At 50.6% G+C, this 26,030-nt stretch overlaps 1 protein-coding gene across 3 annotated transcripts in view; it reads left to right on the top strand.

Moving 5' to 3' along the window:
- ACSS1 (acyl-CoA synthetase short chain family member 1) overlaps positions 1 to 26,030 on the top strand; it is a 59,234-nt gene that overhangs the window by 15,814 nt on the left and 17,390 nt on the right. For all 3 annotated transcript variants that reach the window (XM_055321559.1, XM_055321557.1, XM_055321558.1), the window contains exons 3-7: positions 11,823 to 12,022; positions 18,496 to 18,671; positions 19,063 to 19,215; positions 22,445 to 22,592; positions 23,863 to 24,000. In XM_055321559.1, the coding sequence (XP_055177534.1) occupies positions 11,823 to 12,022; positions 18,496 to 18,671; positions 19,063 to 19,215; positions 22,445 to 22,592; positions 23,863 to 24,000 (815 nt within the window). The remainder of the gene's footprint in view (positions 1 to 11,822; positions 12,023 to 18,495; positions 18,672 to 19,062; positions 19,216 to 22,444; positions 22,593 to 23,862; positions 24,001 to 26,030) is intronic.

Below are 26,030 nucleotides of genomic sequence, written 5' to 3'. Positions count from 1 at the left end.
CCATGGCTGGTTTGTCTGTGGGTGCCCTGAAACAGAGCTGACGGTAGGTTGTGGGTGTCTTCCTTGGGGTATTTACCAAGGCTCCGCTCATCTTTTGTCTGAGTGCTCCAAAAAGAGGTCTGAACTTGAACTTGATCCCAGAAATTAAGCTTAAGACCAAATTTTAGCCCTGGTCAGCTCTGTGACTTGAGGCCTGTCACTCTGGGCCTCACAGTCCCCAGCTATAAAATGATGGTCCCTCAATAGTGCTAAGATCAACACTGTTCCAGCAGGAGCGGGCATGGCTCAGTGTGGTAGTCACAACCAACATAGTACAATAGGGCCTGGCATACAGGCCATACCATAAAGGACAGGAGTCTCGGGTGTGCCCACAATGTGAACTGAGTATAGTTTTCAGTGTGGGTCAAGCCCCTGGAAGGGGTGGTTTCTTTCTGGTGGGATGTATACAGCGAGGAACTCCTGTCCAGAGGAGCAGAGGGGATGTCAGGCCTCCTTCTACCCTGCCTGCCTCAGAACCCCTGGGTGGGCATAGAGGGGACAGCTTTCTTTCTGGACATGTTGGGTCAGGCCCTGGGTATTACTGAGACTCTACATGGCCTGGTGCCTAATGTGGAGGGCTCTCAGAGAATACAAGAGGGATCTGCCTTTTGGGGTACCTCTCCCTCTGGGGCAGCTTGACCAACACACATGGAACTGGGGTAGACCTGCAGCCTAGAGGCACCTCCCACAGAGCCTTTTTTGTGTCCTTGGCCCTGAGTGTCATAGAAAGGAGGGTCCCTGTGGGCCCCAGCAACAGGAAGTCTCCACATGAGCACCCAGTTGGAGAAGGCTTTGGCAAGTTCTGAGGAGGGTTGGATTTTGAGAGGCACAGGAAGGGGTGTGTGTGGATGATGAAGACAGCAGAGCAATGGTAGGTGAGTGCACTGTGGGTAAAGTGGTGGGGGGTGGGGGGGTGGTGGAGGTGGAAGCTTTGCTCTATGCCTGCTCTGTGTTCTGACGGTGTGTGACCTTGAGCAAGTTGCTCTACCTTACTGACCCTCTGTTTCCTCATTGCAAAATGGAAACATGCTTCTCCTCTGCTGGATGGCTGAGTGTGGAAAAGCACATGGGGGATGAGAGCCCAGAACAGGGCCTGGGAAGACAAGGATTCCAGATCTGATGAGGGAAGGGTATGGAGTGGCTCTGTGGCTGCTGGGGCTGCGAGGCTGGGGGTGCTGTTTTCAGAGCAGGGACTTTACCTTTGGAGAACAATCTCTAGTCAGCTAAAAAGCAGCCCCTCCTCCTTCTCGTGGGCCTGATCCTTGTTCTTTGCTCTTCTCCTCATCCTCAAATTAATTATTTTAATGAGCAACTCCTTCATTAAAATAATTGGTAATTGAAGGGAAGGGTCCTTAATGGGCATAATGAGGTGGTTGAGTGGGGTGCTCTGGGATGACACAGCCCCGTGATCAGTGAGGTTTCCTGTGGCAAGAGCCATTCATCACACAGGGCAAAGTCAGTTTGCTCAGTGGGCTCCTCGGGGTGGAGGAGGAGAGGCCAGAGGCCGTGGGCTCATGTGCTATGTCCTGGCTTCCCTGACTAAGAGGAGGGAGGTGCCCAGATATACTCTTCCCCCTGCTGACCTGTGAGTAACTGTGATTGCAAAACTTGGTTGGGAATCGGTGTGCTGACTGCCAGGAATTGTGGAAACCTTGGGTCATTTGGATTGTACACTTACCTTTCCTTAAGACTTTGGCTCCAGGTGGTGAAACTGGGAAGTGTTTTGAATCTTTCTATATATGATTGCTTATCCTTCTTGTCCTTCTTTTGGATCAGATAACTCTCTTGGAATTTTATATTTTAGAATGGCCAAATCTTGGGACTGCAGCAGGAATGACTCACCTCAAAAAAAAAAAAAAAAAAAAAAAAAAAAAAGGAATGACTCACCTCAAGAGTGTCTAGGGCCAGGGAAACTTCCCTGATGGGGACCCTTCCGATAGTTTTTTGGGGACAAACAGTGGCAGAAGTTTACCCCCAGCAAGCATGTAAGCAAACGCCTCCCTTGGAGCTGGATCCCTGCTTCTGTGCACTCTCTCCTGCTGTACAGGGGTTATCTGGGGGCTGGCTGCACTGTGGGAGATGGAGGGGCATTGCCTGGTGACGGCACAGTGTGGGCCCTGGGGTAGGAGAGGGAGGGGAGCTGAGGGGTAGGCTGGGAGGGGCTCGGTGCCTGCTCCTGAGGACTGGGGATAACTTTCCTGCCACAGCTAGAAGAGTCTTCTAGGACTAGGCGTTGTGGTCCTGTGGTCCTGTTTTTTTTTTTTTTTTTTTTTTTTTTTAGATTTATTTATTTGTTCATGAGACACACACACACACACACACATACACACACACACACACACAGAGAGAGAGAGAGAGAGAGAGGCGATATACAGGCAGAGGGAGGAGCAGGCTCCATGCTGGGAACCCAACGTGGGACTCGATCCCGGGACTCCAGGATCATGCCCTGAGCCAAAGGCAGGCGCCAAACCGCTGAGCCACCCAGGGATTCCCTGTGGTCCTGTTTTTTAACTTTCTGTTGCTGGAGGCTCAAGACAGTGGGAAAAACCTGACACATAGCTTCACTGTGGTAGTGCTGTGTCCCGTGGCCTACCCTACATGGTTCTCAGCAGGGCAATGCTGTGGGCACAGAGGGCAACAGTTGGATGTCCTTACCTGTCCAGAAGTGCTCATCAGGCCCAGGCTGGGGGTTGGGTGCACCTTCGTACCTGCCCCGTCTCCCTGCAAGTACCCATTTCCTCCTCTTATTATGCTAGGTAGACACAGAAGGGAAATGTCACCATGAGGTTAAACATGCTGTCTGACACAGAGCTGAAAATCTATGCCCAGCTAGATGGGAGCGGGCCTCCAGCAGGCTGGGTCCCTGGGGAGGTTGAGGATGCCTGGCTCCTGGCTGGCAGGCACGCATGCCCTTGCCCATGGCAGTCCCCAGCAAGGCAGCCCCGATAGTGCTGGTGTCTGGGCACCCTGTCCCTGCAGGGCTGAGAAGAGGCATGTGGATGTGCCCCAGGTGGCCCCTTCCTGTGCTCAGCACAGCACCAGCCTCCAGGGCTGGCCAGGCTGGACCCCTCTGTCCACTGCCTACCTAGAAGAAAGGGCACCAGCAACAACTTCTGGGAAGATTCCTGGTGACCATCCTGCATAATAGGGTGTCCCAACCCTCTCCTCCAGGAGCCGGACCTGAGCCTGCTGTCTGGGGGCAGCTGCTAGCCCACTGGCCAGGAGCTGACACTGATGCTCGCAGCTCACGTTCATGGTCATACTTGGCTTTAAAGCCCAGGACCCGATGCCCAGCAAACTTCTGGGGTCCTCAAGCTCACCCAGTTGGAAAGGTCAGAAATGTGGTTTGAGTTCAGGTTTGTGTGACTCTAGTCAGTGTACCGAGGAACCTGAGTCTTCCCTTCCCATCCCGGGAGGGCGGAGGTGACAGTGTAAGTGCTCTGCAGCATTAACTTGGTGAAAGGCCGGATACCCGGTAGCTCCTAGTGGCTCCTGGTGCTTCCTGGTGCTGTGTGGAGAGGGTAAACTCTGCTGTGTGCAGACAACAGTCCTTCACTAACCAGGACGCTGTGTTTAGTTGTCTGCTCCCACCCTCTGCATAAGCAGACACACATGAAGTGCTAACCTCAGCCAGGGAGGAGGCGGCTCGTCAGTGCTGGCAGGCTCTAGGTGGCCTTGAAGAGGGACAAGGGTCAGCTGCAGAAGAAGGTGGGGCTGAGAGCTGTGGAGTCGTGCTGGGACTGTGGGACAGTGAGGAGCAGGAAGCAGAGTACTTACCAGGCGGTCTGGGCATTGGAGCACCTTAGAGGCCAGGGTGGGGGACACCGTGGGTGCCAGAGGAAGGGGTGCCAGAAGGGTGCTGACTGCTTCTCAGAAGGGGAATCTTGGCCTGGCACTCCCTCATCCTTTATTCTTTGTCCTGCCTGTTCCCCCCAGGCCTGTCTTGCTTGATTGGAATGTGGTAATAGCAGCGGGTTAGGTTGGGTGAGAGACTTGACAATTTCCCATCAACAAGTCCAGATAAACTTCCACTTGGCCTGGAGTGAGGTTTCTGAGCCTTTGGCAAATAAGGTGACACTCACTTGATCCAATACCTGCCCATTATCCCTGCTGGTTCTGCTTAGATGAGGTTTCGGGGAAAGGAGCTTTGACTGAGTGAATGAGGTGACAAGGACATGGAATTTGGAAGAGGGCAGACAGGGATGCAGGCAACTTCAGAAATTCTGTGTGCTCTCCACACATCAGTGATGCGTGGCTCAGGAAGCAGCTAACACAGTGATTGCCAGCTCCGGGGAGCCCGAGTCTCCTGGGGAGGTTTGCAACAGTAAGCTCAGCGCTAAGTCAAGACCTCCGCGGGCATTCTGGGAACTTGGTTTGAAAACACATCTCCAGGAACACAGCTGCCTGCCCTGTCAGGGGGAATGTGTCTGCAGGATTCAGCTATAGAAAAGGGAAGTCAGAGACACTCTTTTAAGCAGAAAGGAAGCTTACACAGAGTGCTTACAGAGCCTTTGGGTGGACTCCCCGCACCTACTCTGTCACAATCGATATGGACTCAAGAAACCCCGCAGCACTGCGGAGTTCTCAGAACAGGGTGTGCAGGGCCTCTGCCAGGAAACCACTGTTTTGCTGGTTCAGGTGCTCGGCTTTCTCTTGACATCTTTGCAGCAAGTGGAATCTCTCCAGGTAACCCCAGCCCTCCTAAGCTGCAGCAACACACAGCCCACCTTGCACCTGCTCCTCAAGTGCAGCTACCTGGCACAAGCTGAGTCGCACGCAGCAGCCCAGGTGTGAGGCGTCCAAGGTGGTGGGTGTGTTCCCAGGAGGCTCAAACAGATGCTGAGTGAGAGAAGGGCATGGCGACCTCAGGCAGGTCTATGCAGGGTGGGTTTGCAGACCAGATTCTGCTCCACTCCTGGGCAGTTGACTGGAGCAGTGTGAGTACGGGGCCTGTTACTACCCGGGTCCCAGGCACTTGGGGTGGGTTGTGTGTGTGTGTGTGTGTGTGTGTGTGTATGTATGTATGTGTGAGGGGTGGGCTCATAGTCCTTCCTCCTGGTGCAGCAGTCACTCCCATGTGCACCACGGCTGCTCAAGGTCTACTCTAAATAGTAGGCTCTGATCTCTCCTCCGTCACTCAGTCCTTCCACCCAGGTCGGCCCAACCAGATGTGGAGTCATTGCAGGCCAGGCTATTTTCCAAAAGCACTTTCCTAACTTCACATCATAAGCCTGTTCATTTGCTGGGCTTTAGGACTAATGCCTACTATTTGTGGGATAGTTATCCAGCCCAAAGTTCTACATGAGGAGGTCTTTGGCATGTTAGGAGCTGGTGCAAACGGGGGTGCTTTTGTGGAACTGCCAGAAGGCGTCCTTCAGAAGGGGTAGGAAACCTGGAATGTAGTACAGTGTCCTGGGGCAGGTGCCTTCGAGAGGGGCTGCACTGTGCCAACTGCAGTTGCCCCAGTGACAGGGCTGCCAGGGAGCACATGCACCTGTGGGGAGAGCCTCAGGAAGTCCAATTGCCGAATTCATACAGAGCGCTCCGCCTTAAACCCAGGGTCAGGGGGACCAAGGCCTTGGAAAAGGAGAAAGCTTGGGTGGCATGAAAGGGGTGTGCATTTTGCTAGTCTCCTCCTTCCAAACAATTTAAATTTCTATTAGCAATCATTTGTTTATTGAATGCACAATTATTGAGTTAATTAAATAAGTTTTTAAACATTTTTTAACATTTAAATTCAATTTGTCAACATATAACACCCAGTGCACATCCCATCAACAGTTTTACGAAGGAAACAGGTGACTAACCTTTAAGGACAGCCTTAATGGGGGTCACAGGCAGCTTTTAGGGTGTTGAGGGCTCATGAGGGTTGGTTCTGCTGTCAAAGGGGCTTGTCCTCTCAGTCCCTTGCTCACTTGGTCAGTAAGTCATGTTGGTAGCTGGAAATCCTCCACAGAGGGAATATTCATACTACAATAATTGGCAAATGCCGTAAATCAGGGCTTTTTTCCCCCGGGAAAATTGGTTGTTAAACATTTGGCAGGACCTCCTTTTCTTTTTAGCAGTTTCTCTAAGCTGCTATCAAGAGACCAGGAAACCACTTTGGCCTGAGGCAATTGCACCAAATTCTTGTAGCCTCTGGATTCTCACTGGGTGGCTGTGTCTCCTTGCTTACTTGCCTCTGTGTGCAAATTTGGAATGTTCTGTGGATTCACAGTAAAGTTTGGAAATTGAACAACCTCTAGCTCGTGTCTGGTTTGAAAGTCTCCATGTGAGCTCTGTTGCCCCAAGTCCTGCTGTTTCCCCTGCTGCCCAGTGGGTTTGTGTGGAGCAGTGTAGAAGGACCTGCTGGGCCACATGGGACGTGTCAACGTGGAGTGGGACCTGAAAAACATGCAGTGGCTTTTTTTTTTTAACTAGGGAAAAGGGAATGTTTTTAGAAAGTTAAAATCTACACCCTGTTCCGGAATCCACCAGGGGAAGGACATCACTTCTGTGGCTTTCCCTGGGAAGTAAACAAGCCTGGCCGGCTAGTGGGTGAATGTCCTGCCAGGGCACCAGCTGTTTTCTGGGCTGGTGTCCAGGACCAGAGTCTTGTCCAGTGCTGCCAGCCTGGCATCTGGCTCCCTCAGTGTTGTGAGCTGGGCTCTGGGCCTGGAAAGGAAGAACTTTTCTGGAGACAAGACTTGGGTGGGAGGCCAAGGCTGAGGTCTGAGGGGAAATCAGACATTAATCAGGACAGGACTTTTTTCAAGTCTGATCTTACTTCAATTCCTCAGGGGTTTGTCTAGAGGTCAACTGCATAGCGTTTTGTCAGAGCAGGAGAGAAAGCCTTAGGAGGAGTCGTTCAACCTGAATATGCCTAGTGAGGTGTATTCTTGGGCAGGTGGTCCTCAATGTGGAGCCAAACATGGAATCATGAGGGGAGAGGCCATGCCCAGCCCCATCCTCTCTCCTGTTCTCCTCCATCCTGATTACAAGAAAGGCTCCGTGTGACTGCTACTTCGATGTGCCCTGCCTGACCCTCCATGCAAGCCCCGTGTGAGAAAGGGGCCTTCCTGCTTTGTTCTGCTTCCTCTGTACTACCCCATCTTCCAGAAGTGGCTTGCTGAAGAAAATAATGGACTGCATAGAAGCAAGATGAGTGGCCTTTCAGGTTCTGCATCTAGGTCCTGGAGTTAACCCCTTTTCTGTCAGCACTCAAGCTTGGAGAAAGCAGGGACTCAAATGCTTTGTGTCTGTCACAGGCCTTACAGTCACAATATCAACATGATCACATGGGTTTATTTCCCTCATTGGCACAAGAAACTAGGAGAAAAGTAGCTGTGGGTGGTTTATCAGTAGGAGTGGTCCCTCTCATCTGCTGTCAAAGGGGTAGGACATTTTCCTGCCTGTGTGATGCTGCTATGATCGTCAGCCTCGCCCTCTCTGCCTCTCTCAGTGCAGGGAGAAAAAGGTGTCTGTAGAGTGGACAGGCGCTCACGGTGAGAGCACGGGCCTGAGGAGTCCTGTGCCTGCCAGAGTTCTTGTCATTGCTCGCTTATCTGCTATTCCCATTCATTCAACAAATATTCATCAAGCCTTCTATGAATTAGGCTCAGCTGCAGGCCCTAGGAAGAAGGCAATAACCCCCAAATCCCTGCCCAAGAAGATCTTGTGCTTAGCAGAGTAGATATCTGGACAATGAAGGTGGTATTTATTTAATGAAAACTAAGAGCCAGAGTAATTGTAGAAAGTGAACAAATCATGTATTCCCAATTTCTTTCTTTCTTTTTTTTAAGATTTTATTTTTTATTCATGAGAGATACAGAGAGACAGAGACACAGGGAGAGAGAGAAGCAGGCTCCTTGCAGGGAGCCCGATGTAGGACTTGATCCCGGGAGACCAGGATCATGCCCTAAGCTGAAGGCAGGCGCTAGACCGCTGAGCCACCCAGGGATCCTCCAATTTATTTCTTAAATAGAATTCACACACAAACACACATGCACACACGATGCACATGTGGCTTATCTTACTTCCCTGGGCGGTCATTGGGAAATGGCTAGGAGGGAAAGATACTTTTGAACGATAACCATGCAAAAAGTTTTGATTAGAGTACAGATAAATAAATGCCAGTGTATATCTTCCTGTCTTTCTTCTGAACTCTATTTCCAGCTATGTCCTGTTTTGGACTGAGCAGGGCCAGAGGCCTTTATACTGATGAGACATTGACAAGTGTCTGGTTACAAATACTTGAGGTCAGATTATGTCTTCAGCATTGGATAAACATTCTTCCCTGCCGATGCTGATAGTTGGCTATAGAAAGTCTTTTCCCTTCACCCAAGGCCAGTCAGCATTTTGTGAAGCATCATTAACACCATGCCAAACTTCTGTATTTGTGTACATTACCTGCATATGTCCATACTGAAAGTCTGGCCCTGAGGAGTCTACAATGCAAACTTAGGTATCTTACTCAGTCCTAGACTAACAAATGTTACTTTTTTCTTTGCACTTTAAAATACGACTCTAACCCACTTCAGTAAGATCATTTCTCAGAAAGCTGCAAGTTACCGTCCCTTGGGAAGACCCTGTAGGCAGGAGGAAGCCAATATTTCCTGTAGTGACAGCCCAAAGCACTAGTCTCCGAGCGGCTGCATTATCTTTTTGATACAGAAATAGTAGCGTTTCAGTTTGTGGGAGTCTTTTTTTTTGTGGGGAGTCACTGAGAAGTCACAAGTATCCAAGAACATGCTTTTGAACAGTTTTTGATTATGTGGAATGATAGGATTGCTCAAGTAACATTTATTTTTCAATGAGTTGAAGACCTAGGTTTGCTGACCATATTTTCCAATGGCAAAAGTGTGGAGGAATCAATGTGTTCTTAATTTACGTTATTAAATGTACAGTTGAGGTCAAGGGCCTGGTTACCCATATCCTGCTCTAGACAAACACCATGGGGTTGTGGGGGCACATTTAGTAACGCATAGAATAAGTGGGGTCACGGATGGCTGGATGAGAGAACTGGGAGAAGAAAGGCTTCTTGGGGTGTGACGGGGTCTTGAGAAATTCGAAGGACTGTCATTGAATGATAAATTTGATTTATCCAGCTTTAAAGGACTGAGCTAGGGCTAAAATGACAAAGCAAGAGTCAGCCCTGTGAGGTGGTGACTTTCAGCAGTATGATGCTTAAGTAGAGGTTGGACCACTGTGGGCAAGAGCGTGGCAACAAGATTTCTTGACCTCAAGGGAGACTGCACGACCTGACCCTCAAGGAGCCCTTTGATTTTGAGGTTTATGGCTTTGGCAGAGTGGATAGCAAGGGGAGTGTGCTTGGAGATTTACCCAGATCAAATTCTTTATCAGAAATCACTCCACCGCATGTAGCAGCAAGAGTATGGGACCCACTGGACACAGCTCCAGGTCCAGCACATGCTGACACCTCTCGATCCTCCAGGGAACTCATGGGCTGCCTCAGCTTGGTTACCAGACCCTGCTCCAGGGCAATTACTCAACTGCCCTACAATAGTGGGGCAAATACTGCCACTGTGGGGAAAATCACCATTCCTTCCCCCCTGCTCCTTTGCTACTCCTCACTGCAACCAACCTGTCCAGAAAGTTCTCCCTGCTGCCTTCAACACCAAGCTGAGGTAATAAATCCCCTTCACACTTTTGTGCATGTGCCTTCATTTCTGTAGCTGGAGCTGTGGCCCTGGAGGCTATGTTCCCTCTCATCTCCATGGTGTCTGGAAGGGAATCTTTAACATCTTAGGAACCTACCAGTCAGCTATGTGATTTCAGAAATGATTTTTATAATTCTAGAAAACGATGACAAAGAGATCTGTTGGGAAAGTTAATACCTACTGAATGTTTGGCAGCGTCTTGGGTAGGTGATGCTTCTCCTGAACATCTGAGACAGGTACACAAGACGCGTGGCACCTGCTGCCTCAGATGATCACATGGCTGTCGAGAAAGGCCAGCTGCCGCATTTAATGCAGCTGCTATAGAAAACTCACCCAGGATGCTCTGTCTAGACAGTTCCTGTTTGTTCCTTGACTTCTGACTGCTGCCTTTGGTCTAAGAATAGGCACTGAATCCCGTCAGCGCTGAGCAACACACACTCAAGCCTCCATCTCCCAGGACACTGCCGAGGCTTATTACATCCTCAGCTACGGAGACTGGGCCTGCCCTGGGCCTGAGCCATCGACCAGTGCTGCGACCTCAGTGCGGTCACGGGCTGCCCCAACCTCCTTCCCTGGGGTACTGCGGGTGTCTCTGGGCTCTGAATTCTGGGGACTTCGGTGCTGGGGCTGTGCTCCTTCACCGTGCACGCAGGGCGCGGTGCGTGGGGCTCCACCGGGCGGCGCCTGAAAGCTTTGAGGAGGAGGGGACACCCCGCAGAAGAGGCCTGCGGGGACCAGCGCGCGGGGGTCGGAGGCCAGGCGCAGGCAGGCCACAGGTCTCCTCGCAGGGCGGCTTGGGGCAGGGGCACAGGCCGCGCGAAGGCTCCGCCGGGGGCGGGTAGTGCTGGGTTCCGGCTCGCCGGGGCCTCCGGGCGACTCCTGCTGAGCGTGGCCGCCCTCTGGGGCCCGTTCCCCGGAGCGGAGCGGAGCGGAGCGGAGCGGATCGAAGCGGAGCGACGCCGGCGCGCGGTCGGCTCGGGGGTGGGGTGGGGGCGGTCAGGCCGCCGGGCTGCTCAAGCCCGACCTCTCCGCTCGGTCGACCTCCCCGTAGTCGGTCTTCGCACGGTGGTTCCGTCATCAGATAACACATCAAAACCGAATTGCCGCAAACAAGGGGAAACGACTGGTTACCTGCACAGCCCCGGGTCAGCCGTGAGGACGCAGAACCGGGCGTCGCGCTCCCCGGGGCGCCCGCCCTCACGTCGGCTCTGCTCGGGGCACGGGGCGGGGCACGGGCGGGGCACGGGGCACGGGGCACGGGGCGGGGCACGGGGCGGGGCACGGGCGGGGCACGGGGCGGGGCACGGGGCGGGGCAGGGCGGGGCACGGGGCGGGGCACGGGGCGGGGCACGGGCGGGGCACGGGGCCGCCTCCCCTCAGCCCTTCCAGGGTCCGCCGTGGACTGTCGTTGGCTCCGATTGGGCTGGGTTGGGTCACGTGCCAATCCGGAAGCCAATCCGCTTCCCGGGCTGGGAGCCGTGGCGTGGAGGAGGGGTGGGGGGACCGGAGAGGCGGGGCGGGTGGGCCTGGGGCCTGGGGCGTGGCCGTCCAACAGCCGCCGCGCCTTCCGCCCCGCCCCCGCCCGGGTGGGTCCCTCGCTGCCCGCCCGCCTCGGCGCTGCGGGGACGGTGGCCGTCGCGCAGCGGGTCTTCCCTCCGACTCCCTGGCCGCTCAGACTCGAGAAATCTGTGGCATAAGCCAGGACCCCGCAGCTGCAGCCTCCTTGGTGCCACTGGGTCGCGCTGGCTCAGAAAACTGGGGCCTTACTTCCCCGTGACCCTCCTTCCCCACTTGACTTTCTGTGTCACGTGGTCTTAGGTCACTCTTGAGGGCGGACACTTCCCGGAGTCCGAGGGCTGTGATGGTTGAGGCTTTGGACACGTGTCCCGAGAAGCCTGGCCAGTTACCAAAGTAACGTGGCCGTGAATCTCGTCACTGCCAGCCTGCGAGCTTGAAAACATTATTTTCTGGAAAAGAACTCGCCTTGCAACAAGCACTGAGTACCTGCTTCATTCCAGGCCCTGGCTGGGGTACGGACTTGCTGCCTGCAGAATTATGCCGCCTGGAGCTACTCTGCGTTTTGGCCCTCTCCCATCTCTGACAGCCTCTTTCCGCATACTTCAGGGAACTGCTGGAGACCACATGCCGCCTGGCCAACACGCTGAAGAGACATGGAATCCGTCGAGGGGACCGTGTGGCCATCTACATGCCTGTTGCCCCACTGGCGGTGGCTGCAATGCTGGCCTGTGCCAGGATTGGAGCCGTCCACACCGTTGTCTTTGCTGGCTTCAGTGCAGAGTCCTTGGCTGGGAGGATCAATGATGGTGAGCCTTTGGGAGGGACGGAGACCCCTGGAGGCCCTTGGCCTTTGTTCCTTGGGCCTGGCCATCAGGGATTTAGGGTGGAGACAGACATTAAGACACATCACACAGACAAATGACAGATACCACCAGGGACAGGGACATGGCTGAATGAGCATTTGTTCTGTGAACTGAGATTTTTTTTTTTTTTTTTTTTTTTTGTAAACTGAGATCTGATGGCACTGGATTAACTAGGTGAAGAAGGAAAGGAAGATTCCAGGTGGAGGGAACAGCATAGGTGCCCGCTGATTGGTGGGAGGAGGCTGGCATGGCTGTGGTGGAGGGAAGAAATGTGTGGGAGGAGATGAGGCTGGGAATGTATGGGGAAGGTCTCACAGGTCAACAGCTAGAAGCCTTCCATCATGAGGAAGGGTGGGGTGGACCATTCCTGGAGGCCTGGAGTCAGGTATGGGGGCTTATGGTGCATCCTTATGGATTTCTGTCTGCAGGTAGGTGAGAATTTCCTGGACAGTGTCCAGAACAATATTGTCTCCTTCCTTTCTTTGATGTGGGAGGGCTGAGTGTCTAGATGGTGACCCCATGTCTTCGAGGTCTGACCCCTGCTCACTGAGATATTAGAGAGTCCCCTGAGCTGCATCACCAAAAAGGGTGCTTATAGGGGCCATTGGGAATTTTTTGTGTCTCACTGAAGACTTGCCTTTGGGTAGTGAACAGAGCTAAAGGGCAGAGTTCTCAGACCCCGGCTGACCACCTTCTTTCCACTCCCTTTCTATATCTCTCCCTCCACTTTCAAGGGTTGGTGCTCTCACTCATTTCTCTTTCTCTCTCTCTCAACTTTGTAAAACTTACTATGTGCCAGGCACTGTTCTAAGCACTTTGCCAAATCATCCCTTTTAACTTAACTAAGCTAGTCTTCCTAAGTATGATAGGAGATAGTACTCCATATCTCTCTTCCCCCACTTTTTCTGACAGCTATAATCATCTTAAAGTGTATAGTTCAGTGGCATTAAGCACATTCACAATGTTGTGCAATCATCATCACTCTCTATTCTGGAACTTTCTCATCACTCCAAATAGACATCTCATACCCATTAAGCAGGTATTCCCCATTTCCCCCTCCACCTAGCTTCTGGCAACCACTGATTTGCTTTCTATGTGAAGTGGTTTGCATATTCTGGATATTTCATATAAATGAACTCATACAGTATGTTGCCCTTTGTATATGACTTTTTTGACTACTTACAATGTATCATTGCTTCATTTCATTTTCTGTAAATAAAATTTTATTGTGTTAGGTATACCATGTTTTGTTTATCCATTCATCTGTTGATAGACGTTTGACTTGTTAATACTTCTTGGCTCTTCTGAATAGAGTTGCTGTGAACATTCATGAGAACACTTGCTTTCAATTTTTCATGCATATACTTTGGCTTGGAATTGCTGGCACACACGGTAAATCTATATTTAAGTTAGTGAGAAACTGCAAAACTGTTTTCCCAAGTTGCTCTGTTTTACATTCCCGCCAGCAATGTATGATGGGTTACAGTTTCTTTAAATCTTCATCAACGCTTGTTTTTTTTTTTTTTTAAAGATTTTATTTATTCATGAGGACAGAGAGAGAGAGAGAGAGAGAGAGAAAGGCAGAGACACACACACAGACAGAGGGAGAAGCAGGCTCCATGCAGGGAGCCCGACATGGGACTTGATCCCTGCTCTCCTGGATCACACCCTGGGCTGAAGGGGGCGCTAGACCTCTGAGCCACCTGGGCTGCCCTCATCAATGCTTATTATCTCACTTTTAAAAGAAAAATTATAGCCATCCTAGTAGGTATGAAGTGCTATTTCATTGTGGGTTTGATTTGCCTTTCTAATGACTAATATTGAGCATCTTTTCATGTGCTTCTCCTTTTGTACGTCTTCTTTGGAAAAATGTCTATCTATGGAAAAATGTCCTTTGTCCATTTTTAAATTGGTTGTTTGTCTTTTTTGTTGTTGAGTTGTAAGTGTTCTCTCTGTATTCTGGATGCTAGAATTTTACCAGATTTATAATTTGGAATTATCTCTCCCATTCTCTTGCTGTCTTTTCACTCTCTCAGTAGTGTTCTTTGATGCAGAAAAGTTTTTAATGTTGAAGTCTGGGTCATCCATTTTTTCTTCTGTTGCTTGTGGTTTTGGAATATATTGCCAGTTCCAGTGTCATGAAGATTTGTCTCTGTGTTTTCTTCTGAGAATTTCATAGTCTTAAACTTTTTAGGTCTTTGATCCACTTTGAGTTAATTTTTGTATATGGTGTGAGGTTCAACATCATTCTTCTGCCTGTGGGTATCCAGTGGTACCAGCACCATTTGTTAAAGAGCCTGTTACCCTTGGCACTTTGTCAAGACTAATTTGCCATATATGTGAGGGCTTATTTCTGAGTTCTCTATTCCATTCCTATGCTCTGTATATCTGTCCTTGATTTTCATGTGCCAGACCACTCTTGCATTCCAGGAATAAATCCCACTTGGTCATGATGTGTAATCCTGCTATTATGCTGCTGGATATAGTTTGTTAGCATTTTGTTGAGGATTTTTACATCAGTGTTCATAAGGGGTATTGGTTTTGTAGTTTTTTTTTTTTTTTTCCTGTGATATGTTTGTCTGGCTTTGGTATCAGGGTAATACTGGCGATGCAGAATTGGTTAGAAAGTGTTTCCTCCTCTGCAGTGTTTGGACAGAGTTTGAGGATTGATGTTAATTTGTCTTTAAATGTTTGGTAGAATTCACCAGTGATACCACCTACTTCTGGGCTTTTCTTCTTTGGGAGGCTACTGTTTTTGAAGATGAGGAAACCAAGGCACAGAGCAACCAGTTAAGTGACTTGCCTAAGGTCACATTGCTAGTTACTGACAGAATCAGCATTTGAACCCATTCTGCCATCAGAGTTCATGCTTTTAACATTATGCTAGGCTGATGCTTTCTTCTCTTGATGACATTGGTCATGGTTGCCAAGTTTTTCTGTTAAGATTCTTTAAAACAAGCAAAAGCAGTGGGCCCTGGATATTTAGTAGCTGGGTGCTAGAGCAGATCCCAGAACTTCAGGAACCCTAAACAACAAGGCCACAGAAGGGCAGGGGCCAGGTCAGTGCTGAGGCCCTCAGCAGGGGAAACTTCTATAACTTTTCTCTAGAACTTTGCAATTAAGAGGTTCTTACCCACCCTGACAGCCCTCTACATCCAGCTATTCAGATGTCAGTTTCTGGGGACTAGGCTCTGTTGGGACAGGTGTTTACATTCTCTTGGGTCAACAAAGGGAGTGTTTTGGCTTTTTAATATCGTGTAACAAACTACTCTAAAACTTAGTATTTAAAACAATAAATTTTATTGTTATATATCATGATTCTGTGGGGGTAGGAATTGGATGGGCTTAGTGGGAATGTTTTTTCACTGCTCCATGATATCTGGGATATAAGCTGGGTTGGCTTGCATGGTTGGAGACTGCCAAGCACCTCTTTTCATCTGGTCTTTTCACATGACTAGCTCGAACAGCCTCAGGCAGTCAGACTCATTACATGAGTGGCTTATGGTTCCAAAAGGATGGAAGTAGAAACTGCCATTTGTCCTAAAGTCCAGGTCCAGAATACACAGTGTCATTTTTGCCATACTCCGTTGGTCCAACCAGTCTGATCATTCTAAATTCAAGGGGAGGAGATCAAGACCCTACTTCTCCTTAAGAAGTAGTATGAGACTAGATGAAAGAATTTGCAACTCTTTGATCCGTCATTGGGAGGGGGAGGAGGGGAGTGTGAGCATGGCCACCACGGTCTCATGAGCTAGGCAGCCACCTCAGTCAATATATTCTATTCTAGAGTTTCTGTCCCCTGGCCTGGCTTTCAGTCTCTGACCACTCCTCTTACTTTTATCTTCTCTCTTGCTTTAGGGTGTGTGAGAAGTGAAGAGAGAGGGCAATATGGTGGGGGAGGGTGGAGGGCCAGAGAATGATTCTGAGAGGCTTGGGGGTGGGTGCAAAGAGTGGCCCCCACGGATGTCCAAACCCTAATCCCCCCAAATCTGGGACTATGTTACCTTACACAGCATAAGGGCTTGGTGAATGGGACGAGCCCTAAAATGGGGGAGATTATCCAGGTGAGCCCTGGATATCTAATTATGTAAGCCCTGGAAAGCAAAGAACTTTGGCTGGATGCAGAGGACATGTGGCAGAATGAGAGATCAGAGCATGAGAAGGACTTGATCTGCCTTTACTGGCTTTGATGATAAAGGGGGTCACAAGCTAGGGGATGTAGGTGGCTCTAAAGGCTGAGAATGACCCTTGGCTAACAGCAAGGGAAATGAGGAAATGGGGACTTTAGTCCTAAAGTAATATGGAGCTGAGTTCTGCCAACCCTGAATAGCTCGGAAGCAGACTCTTCTCCAGAGCCTCCAGATAAGAGCTCTGCTCCCTCACACCTTGATTTTAAACATGAAACTCCAAGAAAAGAACCCTACCAAGCTCACCTGGACTAGAGAACTGTGCACTAAAATATGGGTTTTTCGAGATCCTAAGTTTGTGGTAATTGGCTATGGGAGCAATAAAAAATGAAGGCAGATGCTAATACCAGCTCAAAAACCAGGTTGGTAAAATCAGAGCTTCCCAGATAAAGTGTCATGCTGATCTGGCCTGTGCCCTGATGCTGTGCACACACCCTATACCCATCCCCCAGCTTCAGGGAGAACCACAGAGTGAGACATGCTTCCAAGCACCTCCTAGGAACTAGGTATATACACAGAGGTTCCTGCCCTGGACAACTGCTTGGGTGGAAAGCCTCAGACAAATGAGTGCCAAAAGCTAGACATGTGCCATGGGAAGCTGCAGAGGGCTATAGTCCACAGAATGCAGTTCTAACATGCAGTATGGGCTGGGGCCACTGCTTTCTCCTGGAGGGTCCTGAGCTTTCTTTGTCTCTCATCCCCTTGAGGCTGGGCTCTTTCTACCTGATGAATCATCTCCCTTCCTGCCCCATAGGGAGTTTACCTGGACCAATGTCGGCACCTGGGATGTAGGCCACGATGGTCTCCGACAGACTCTGCCCAACTGATTTCGTTTCCCCAGGGTGACCGATGGCCAAAGCTGAGGAGCAGAGTGTACAGCTGAGGTCCCCTGGCATACAGAGCTCGATGACACTTCCCTGGGTGCTCCAAGCACTCTAGAGTACGCCTCTGACCCTTAGATGACCCAGCCAAGGGCTGAGAGAATTCTTAGGTGGCCTTTGAGGGCATGTCATCTCTAGGTCCCTTGGGATGAAGAAAGAATGAGTATGTTGCTAGAGGGTACTTTTCCAACTGAAAAGCTGAAGGAGATGGGTGCCTCAGTCAGGGCTCCCACAGAAGCAGACCCTGAAATGAAAGGTCAGGGGTAGCCAGTTCATTTGGGAGGTGGTCCTGGGAACTGCTATAGGGTGGTGGGGAGTGGGGCTGGGCAAGGGGAATCCACCAGACCAGGTTCCACAGATGGTTCCTGGAGCTCAGTCCTCCAGGGAACCCTGGGGTGATGGAGACACATGTGTCAGGATAGGCTCCTGGGGTGGGGGGAGTGGGGTTATTTACATTCCAACCCTTGACTCATTGTGGAGGGCTACTGGGGCTGGGCATTCCATTGGCACTTCTGCCTGTGACTTTGGAAGAAGTCCTTGGTGAAGAGTGATAAAAGCTCTGAGGCTGTGTGTGGAGCCCTGCCAGTCACTACTGTACCTGGGTATTTGTTCCGGGCTCTTCCTTATGGGCCAGTTATAGAACAGTGCACTGCAGCCTTGATTCCTCTGGGTCATCCCAGGTTGGGGCACAATATGGAGGGGCATTCCTTTTTTATTTTTTTTTAAGATTTAATTTATTCATCACACACACACACACACACACACACACACACACACACAGAGGCAGAGACACACACAGGGCAGAGACAGACCGAGGGAGAAGCAGGCTTCCTGCGGGGAGTCCGACGCAGGACTCGATCCCAGGACCCTGGGATCACCACCTGAACTGAAGGCAGACACTGAAGTGCTGAGCCACCCAGGCATCCCGTGGAGGGTCCTTCCTTTGCCTATGGTTCTGAGGCCCAGTTTGCGTCTGTACTCAGTTCCCTGCTCAGGTCCTCACCATCAGTTAGCTGTGGGAGCTTGGGCCTCCCCAGCCTTGTCCTGGGCCTGGCCAAGCCTTGCCTGGTCATTGCAGAGCAGGTGTGGACCTGCAGGGCCTTCTGCTAAAGGCGAGGGTCGGGGCTTGTCACTCCTGGTACCCCCTGGGGGTGTGGCCTCTGTTTTCTGGACACTGAAGCTTCTTGACCCTGCACAGGGCTGGGGCACATGGGACACGTTGGGGCTTGGTCTCAGCATCTTGGTGATGCTCTGCCACCACGGTGGCTGTGGCCTAGGATGGTGTGACGGCCTCTCCTCTGGGAAAGTGCCCAGGGCAGATGTCAGCATACCTGTTTGTCTCCATTAGCCAAGTGCAAGGTGGTCATCACCTTCAACCAAGGACTCCGGGGAGGGCGCGTGGTGGAGCTGAAGAAGATCGTGGATGAAGCCGTGAAGCACTGCCCGACCGTCCAGCATGTCCTGGTGGCTCACAGGACGGACAACAAGGTCCACATGGGGCATCTGGACATCCCTCTCGAGCAGGTGGGTTTGCCTCACTTTGTACAGTTGGAGGAGGAGAGGTAATTATTGGGTTAACTGGGTCTGAGTTTTGTCAGACTGTGGTCCTCAACCTGGGTCCCCTAGAGGCGCTCAGGGTTCCCTAGTGGTAACTGATGGACTTACATCGTGGTTGGGAAGATGGAACTCAAATACCACAAACATACCGAGACACTTAATATAACAGAAATGATCAGATCCTTTTATTTTGTGCTCTCTCTGCATCTGGAGTTGAACTAGGGTAGGGTAGAGAAGGTGAACTAAACCCAGTCTGCCAGGTCCTGTAGCGGCCAGGTAAGAGGGGTTCTCAGAAAGGGTAAATGGGGGCAGAGGGTAACTGCCTTGGATGGGGCCGTTTATGTCTTCCTCCTTACAGGAGATGGCCAAGGAGGATCCTGTGTGTGCCCCAGAGAGCATGGGCAGTGAGGACATGCTTTTCTTGCTATACACTTCAGGGAGCACTGGGACGCCCAAGGGACTCGTCCACACCCAGGCAGGCTACCTGCTGTATGCTGCCCTAACACATAAGGTATGCTCCTTGGTGTGTTGGGGTGACAGGTGCTGTGCCTCTGTGCAGGGCTCTGAGTAGGGAGCCAGAGGCTGGATGAGCCTAGAACTCCTATTATAACCTGGTGCCCTTCTGTGTGAGGGGCTAATGCATCTCCTAATGCTGTGAGTTGTGGCACTGACACAGTGAGTAAGTTGGTGTGGGGACTGAGTTTCTGTGCTCATCTAGGTTTCTGGTCTGTAGCTCACTGCTGGCCTTTAGCCCCTCGGCACCGGTATCTCCTCTGAAGGACCAGAGCCCTTCCCCAGGTTGGATGCACAACCTGGTACAGCTGCATTGTGACACTCCAGGGCCTAGGAGCTTAGGCCTTCCTGGCCCCCTTCCTCCATGAAAAATGTTACAATTTTAATTTACAACTCAATTGTGTAGAAATGAATAGGTTGCTTTTACATGTTAAAATGCTTACTGCTACTTAAAAGATCTTTTTTTCCTCTCTTGGTATTAAAAAAAAAGAAAGTATAACAGTTTGGTACACCCCCACAGGTAATGTGGGGTTTGCTCATTAGGGCCACATTTTAAAAGTAAAATTAGAAAAATATTTATTTTTCTAAGGACTCAAGTTCAGTATATGGAAAATAGTGGACTACCCTCTAGGGCCTATAAAGCAGATGGTATGGCATATTTTCTAATAAATGCATTTAAAAATCAGCACTTATTTGAATGTGGGGGGAATTGTGGGCGGTTGTGGTTTAATTGGCATCCCTGGTCACTTGGGGAATAGTTTCACTTCCCAGGTAAGATTTGGTTTTAAGATAGAGTTTATGGACCTGACTGTCACAAAAAGCGAAACTCTGCTCTAGCTGGTGCCAGCGACAAAGGGAACTGACTGGCCAGGTAACCAGCCATCCCAGGGTTATCCAGGAAGGGCTCAGACATTGGTCCTGGGTGGTGCTGTCTTTCCTGCCTTGGCCTCCTTCCTCTGTGCTGACCACATCCCTCCCCAGGGGCTAGAGAGAGCCTCACAATCCCAGCAAAATCACTGGCCTGGTTGCAGTCCAGGGCCCCATTCTGACCCAGTCACTGTGGCTGGGGGTGGAGGTGGTGCTGATTGGCCAGGCATGGTCACATAGGAGGTGAGCTCATGAATGAGTGTGGCAAGCAGCAGGTGCTAGGAGGCACGTAGGCATGCACACTACACATGACATAGTCTGAGTGGCGATACACCCATTCCACTGGCAGCCACTCATACCCAGGATGAAAAATGTTGAAAGTGAGCCAGAAAGACATATGGTATAGATTCAAGCTGAACAGACAAGGTATTACCTGAACCCAAATCCATATTATAGCAGTTACCTTCTCACTGGATGACCTTGAGCATGCCACAGAACCTTTCTTGACCTCAGTGTTCTCTGGAAAACCCCATCCTTCCTCAGCTCTTGGTGGCAGTGTTGCAAAGAACAACATCAAGTGGCATCAAGTGAAAATACCTTGGGAAATATAACTACTGAGACCAAATACCAAGAACTTCAACAGAGTAGACCAAAATTTTCCCACTGGTTTACAATGAAGTTAACGTTAGGGAAGCTAAGCTATAATAGGGTTAGAGATTAGTTTTTGTATGTCAAAGGGTTACCAGGACCCAGTCTACATGAGCAAAAGAAGTCAGGGTATAGGTGTCTTTTGAATTTCTCATTGCAATAAGAGATTTTTTTTTTTTGAAGCATTAGGAATAGAAACTTTCAGCCTTCTGTAAGATAAAAGTATGCACACATGTAGAGGACATTAGGATTGTGGGTTCTTCAGGGAGAAGGACAGTGGGCTCTGAAAGGATGGCGGATGTGAGCAGAGTTTGGAGATGTGCAGAGGGTCAGGGCACTGGCTGCCTGCTGGGCCCTTTGGAGCCTGGCTGGCCCCAGGCACTTGCTCCCCTTTCTAGAACTGTGGGGAGAGAAGTCTCTAGCCCCATGAAAGAGTTGGCAATTTGGGTTCAAGTTGTACTGAAAATCCTTTCAGTCCCAGAATGCTGTGGAGCTTTGGGTATTGGTGTCCCAATTCTCCAGTCAGTGAAAGCACAGTCCTCCCTGAAAGAATCCTCCCTCCTCCGTGGGACACACCTGCACCGGGCCCTGGCTGTCTCAAGATCACTGTGCTGTATGGGGACTCCGGAGAATCTCAGGGTTCATCTTCGTAGCAAGAAACTGGGCCACTCATCCAGAGATTTAAAAGATTTTTTTTATTGCAAAATAGAACAATACAGAATAGAAACCAGAAAACCATCCAAATCAAATGTGTGGCTTAATGAATTATTAGAAGGCAAACCCCACTTCAGTCATAGAAGCCCTTCCCTGCCTGTCTGACCATACCCCCTGCCCATATCCTGACTTTGATAGCGTCACTGTCCCGGGTTTCTGCACTTCTAGCTTTGTTGCCCAACATACATCCCCTGATACTGTAGCTTACTCTTGCCCACTGATGGTTTTTTGAGAAGTCTTTTAAGCCTTTTTTAACCTGTTGGTCCTCCTCCTCCATCCCTTCCGTTTCCTTAAACTTTTTTGTGGCACCCGGCGGTTTGTCCCTCTATCCTCTGTGTTTCCTGCATAGGGCATTTGGATCCAGAGGCGGGTGGGGCTCAGGTTGGACTTTGTGATAAGAATGCAGGAGATATATATATATATATATATATATATATATATATATATATATATATATATATATATGGCTCTCTGCTCAGGCTCTCAGAAGCTGATGCTGCTTGAAGCGTTTCTTGGTCTTTTTGGCTTTCTTCTTTTGCAATTTTTAAGGGATCTGAAAAGATTGTGGTATAACTTAATGCAGAAAGCTGCCCTTACTTTAGACATACAACGGGATGAGGTTTTACCAGTGGTACACATGTGGCCACCACCTGCATCAGGATGTGGTGTATCTCCAGCTCCTGGAGGCACTGGCAGGGCCCTGGCAGGCAGTCCCTGAGCAGGGCTGGTACAAGCACGACCTCCAGCTTACAGATCCACTTTGCTTGGCGGGGGCTCATGCGGTATACACCTGGGGTCTGGCTTCTTTCACTGTGGTCTGTGAGAGAGTGCTGTGTGTAGCAGTAACTCTGTCTTGTCACTGCTGTGGCTACATGGAACCCTGGAAGTGCACTTATTCTTTCTGCTCTTGGTGGCCTTAGGAGCAGCTGTGTTTTGCATTTACAGACATGTGGGGACGTGGAGTGACATGCTCCTGATGGCCTCTCCTGTTTCTGCAGCTTGTGTTTGACTACCGGCCAGGTGACGTCTTTGGCTGTGTGGCTGATATTGGCTGGATCACAGGACACAGCTATGTGGTGTACGGACCTCTGTGCAATGGAGCAACCAGCGTCCTTTTTGAGAGCACCCCGGTTTACCCCGATGCTGGTGAGGACTGGGGACCCATAGAGGGTCTCCAGGAGGGAGCTTGAGGAAGGAGGAGATGTTCACAGGAGGGTGGAGTAGAGGCCCTTGGTCTGGTCTGGCTATGGTCCTAGTGGTCCTGTGGCATAGCTGCTGAGCCTTGCCCTACCACGTGGCCTGGGACCAGGGGCAATGTCTGCACTGAGATCAGATGAGCAATAGATGGCAGTCTGATTTGTCACTGGAAGGCATCTCAGGACAACCCACTCCAGCATTCCTGTCCTTCTAGCAAACTGGGTGCCTTGGGCCATCCCTTTAGAACTGTTCCTCTCATGTCTCTGGCCACCTGATCAGATCCAGCCCTTTTTAAACACCCAGGCCAGCTGCCAACCTCCTGTTATCCCAGACAGAGGGGACTTTCTCCAGCTCTGCTGCCTATGCCTTCAGGGCCATCTGTCAGAGAGTGTTGCCTGTGGCCTGGAGCAACCTCCATGAGTTGAGGTCACTTTGAGGACCCACATCTCACCTTGGCATCTTCCTCCAAGACAGCACAAAACCCTAAGTGTTTGCTGTAATGCAGTCAAATGGTGGTGGCCCTGCCAGGAGGCTCTTGCCAGGCATTCCACAGCTTGAACAGTGATGTTTGTGCAACTTCTTTGACACCTCCCCTATGCCTCTCCAGCCTCCTGATGGGCTAGATGCACTCTAGGAAGAATGTATGATCTCATGTACGTCACTTCCACCCCTCAAAGCTCAATTCATTCTGTGTGTAAGAGCCACGGTAGCAAGTTGTGGGGGTTTGTGGGAAACCAGGAGTTTGTGTGTATGCTGGATAATTGCCCTGTGCCCCAGGGCTCACTCAGTGGCAGCTGCCACTGTTCCAGGGGAAGCATTATTATAAATCACCCCCTTAGAGATCATTTAAGTGTGACTGAACACAAGTTCTATGTTAGTGCTACACGGGTTATTTTAAAAATTCACAGTGATATCCCTTTGAACTGATCCTTGCTATATCTTCTGGGATACACCATGTGAATACAAGTGCCTAGAGCCAGGTGAAGGCTGTTTCCAAATGTGCCAGCCTTCCAAATGTGGGGTGTGCTAGGAAATGGTTGCCAAAGGGAACTCCCTCTCAGAGGGCTCTGTTCCCATCCCATTGATGGGTATTGGGGTTCCATTTCTGTGAACATAGGTGTTTGCATGTATCCAGTGCCCAGTAACTGTTGACTGATATCTAAATAAGTTAGATAATATCCGGTGGGCTCAGACTGACTGAACTTGGGCCCTTCTGTAGGTCGATACTGGGAGATGGTGCAGAGATTAAAGATCAATCAGTTCTATGGGGCCCCGACGGCTGTCCGGCTGTTGTTGAAATACGGCGACTCCTGGGTGAAGAAGTATGACCGCTCTTCTCTGAGGACTCTGGGGTCAGGTGAGTGGCCTGCCATGCTGCAGGAGAGGGTGCGTGCCATGTGGCAGAGTCAGTGCAGGCTTGTACATGGCTTTGATCGTGACAGCTGTGTGGCTGTGTCTGTGGTGAATTCAAACAGTGCCAGACTGAATAGGAAGCAGACGTCCCTGCCCGTAAGAAGCTTCCTGGAGGCCCCAGCTGATAATAGTCTGGGGCACAACATTCTGGATGTTTCTGTGCCTGAATTCTGTGCTTCATCTTTATTATGAAAATCTGGTAAAGTGGCCCCAGTCTTTGTTAGTGGCTGCCTAGGATTGCAGTGTGGGAATTGAGCATGGTTCACAAAGGTGTTTCCCTATGCCGGGTGCCGACTGGTCCCAAGGACTGTAGTAAACACCATTCTGTGTTTGTGTGCTGTTCTGGCTGTAGATATTTCTGAGGCAGAGGGTTGTGAGACCAAAAATTGTCTCCACTTATGATTTTGATAGATGTCGCCAAGTCATACAAAGGCATTTTGGAAAGGTGATGTGGGGTTAGTTCAGATGATACGGGCGGGGTGGAAGGTACCCATGCCTTCTCTCTCTCTTTTTTCCTGATTCATTTCATTTCTGCCCCTACACATGTTGTCAGTAGGGAAAACAAGGGTGGGGAAACCCTCTGTGCTCCTTGGGTGGATACTTGGATCTGTTTGGTGGTTTTTCACAAAGGAAGCATGTGGGGCAGGTGCTACCAGGGATGTGTCTTGCCAAATGCAGCCATGAGGAAGGGAGCTCAGGTCCACATGTACATGTCACTCCTCAGTGACGCTCGTGTGCAGCGCTATAACAGGTCTTAGTGCTCTGGTTCACTCTGTTCCCTTGCCTGCAGTGCCTTGCTGCCCCTCCCCACTTCTGAGGACTCCATCCTTCTTCAGGGCCCTTCTCTGTGCACCTTCTCCGGTGGAGTTCCCTGGCTGCTCTGGACCTCAGGCTCTCTGCTCTCAGACATATCTATATGCTCTTCTGAGATATCTGTTCTCATGCTGACTGTTTCACTGGGTGGTGGGCTCTCCAAGTCCCAGCCATCTGTGTCCTCAGCACCCCAGTGTGGGGCAGTGAGGGTCAGTGAGGGTTGGCTGCTCACCTTGAAGCTGAGAGGCAGGCCCATGAGCAGGAGGCCTAGGTGGTGCACTGAGGGCCCGACACCCAGATGCTGGCATCTCCAGGGCAGATGCTACCCAGCAGTGCTGCCTTCTGTCCAGGATGGCCTGTATCCTTGCCTGGGAGACATGTTTTCAGGTGCCTAGCTCCCCTGTCCTCAGGGTCTGCCTTCTGGTTAGGGTCACCTGGTATCCAGATGACCAAGTACTTTTGAATTTTCCAGGTGGGGTCAGCAGAGTTTGGGGCCCTTTTCTATATGCTGAGTCTGAGATGCATCTCTTGGCACATTTAAGCTGTGGAGGGTGAAGCCTGCATGTCCTGAAGGGAGCCATGTGGATGGAGAAGACCTTCCCTCCATACCATAGGGGCTGTGATGTGCCCCTGCACTCTGGGCCAGGCAAAGCTTGGGGACGGAGGGCAAGTAGAGGGCCACAGAAATTCAGATCCTCCAGATGCCATCTGCAGGCCACCTGAGTGGGCCCAGGAGTTAGGTCAGGGTAGGGGTTAAGGGAGGTTTGGTTTTCCAGCTGCACTCACGAGAATCGGCTACTAAGGAAGACTTTCACAAGGACCCCAATGACCCCAATGATAGGGCATGTGCTCTGAGTGCTTCAGAAGGAGGTTCCCAGCAGCTGCATTAGAGTGGGGGTGCATGTCCTATCTGAAGCTGTCCCAGCCAGGCATCCCCTCTGCCAGCCAGGCCATATGTAACCAGATCAACTTGCTCTCTTAGAGCAGGTGTGGCACAGCTCACCACCAGGGAGCACACCTAGAGCCCTCCCTGGACTCTGTATTTTGTTGGTCTTGGAGGCACATTCCTGCCAAATAACCAGCCCCAACTTCAGAGTCCTACAGGGCTTTTCCTGGGGCCTGGCTATCAAGAAGCAGTGCTGACAGGCAGGTAAACAGCAC

This window comes from Nyctereutes procyonoides, unplaced genomic scaffold (genome assembly GCF_905146905.1).
Source record: "Nyctereutes procyonoides isolate TBG_1078 unplaced genomic scaffold, NYPRO_anot_genome, whole genome shotgun sequence".
In the NCBI taxonomy this organism is placed as follows: domain Eukaryota; kingdom Metazoa; phylum Chordata; class Mammalia; order Carnivora; family Canidae; genus Nyctereutes; species Nyctereutes procyonoides.
This window is presented reverse-complemented; position numbering and strand designations above follow the sequence as displayed.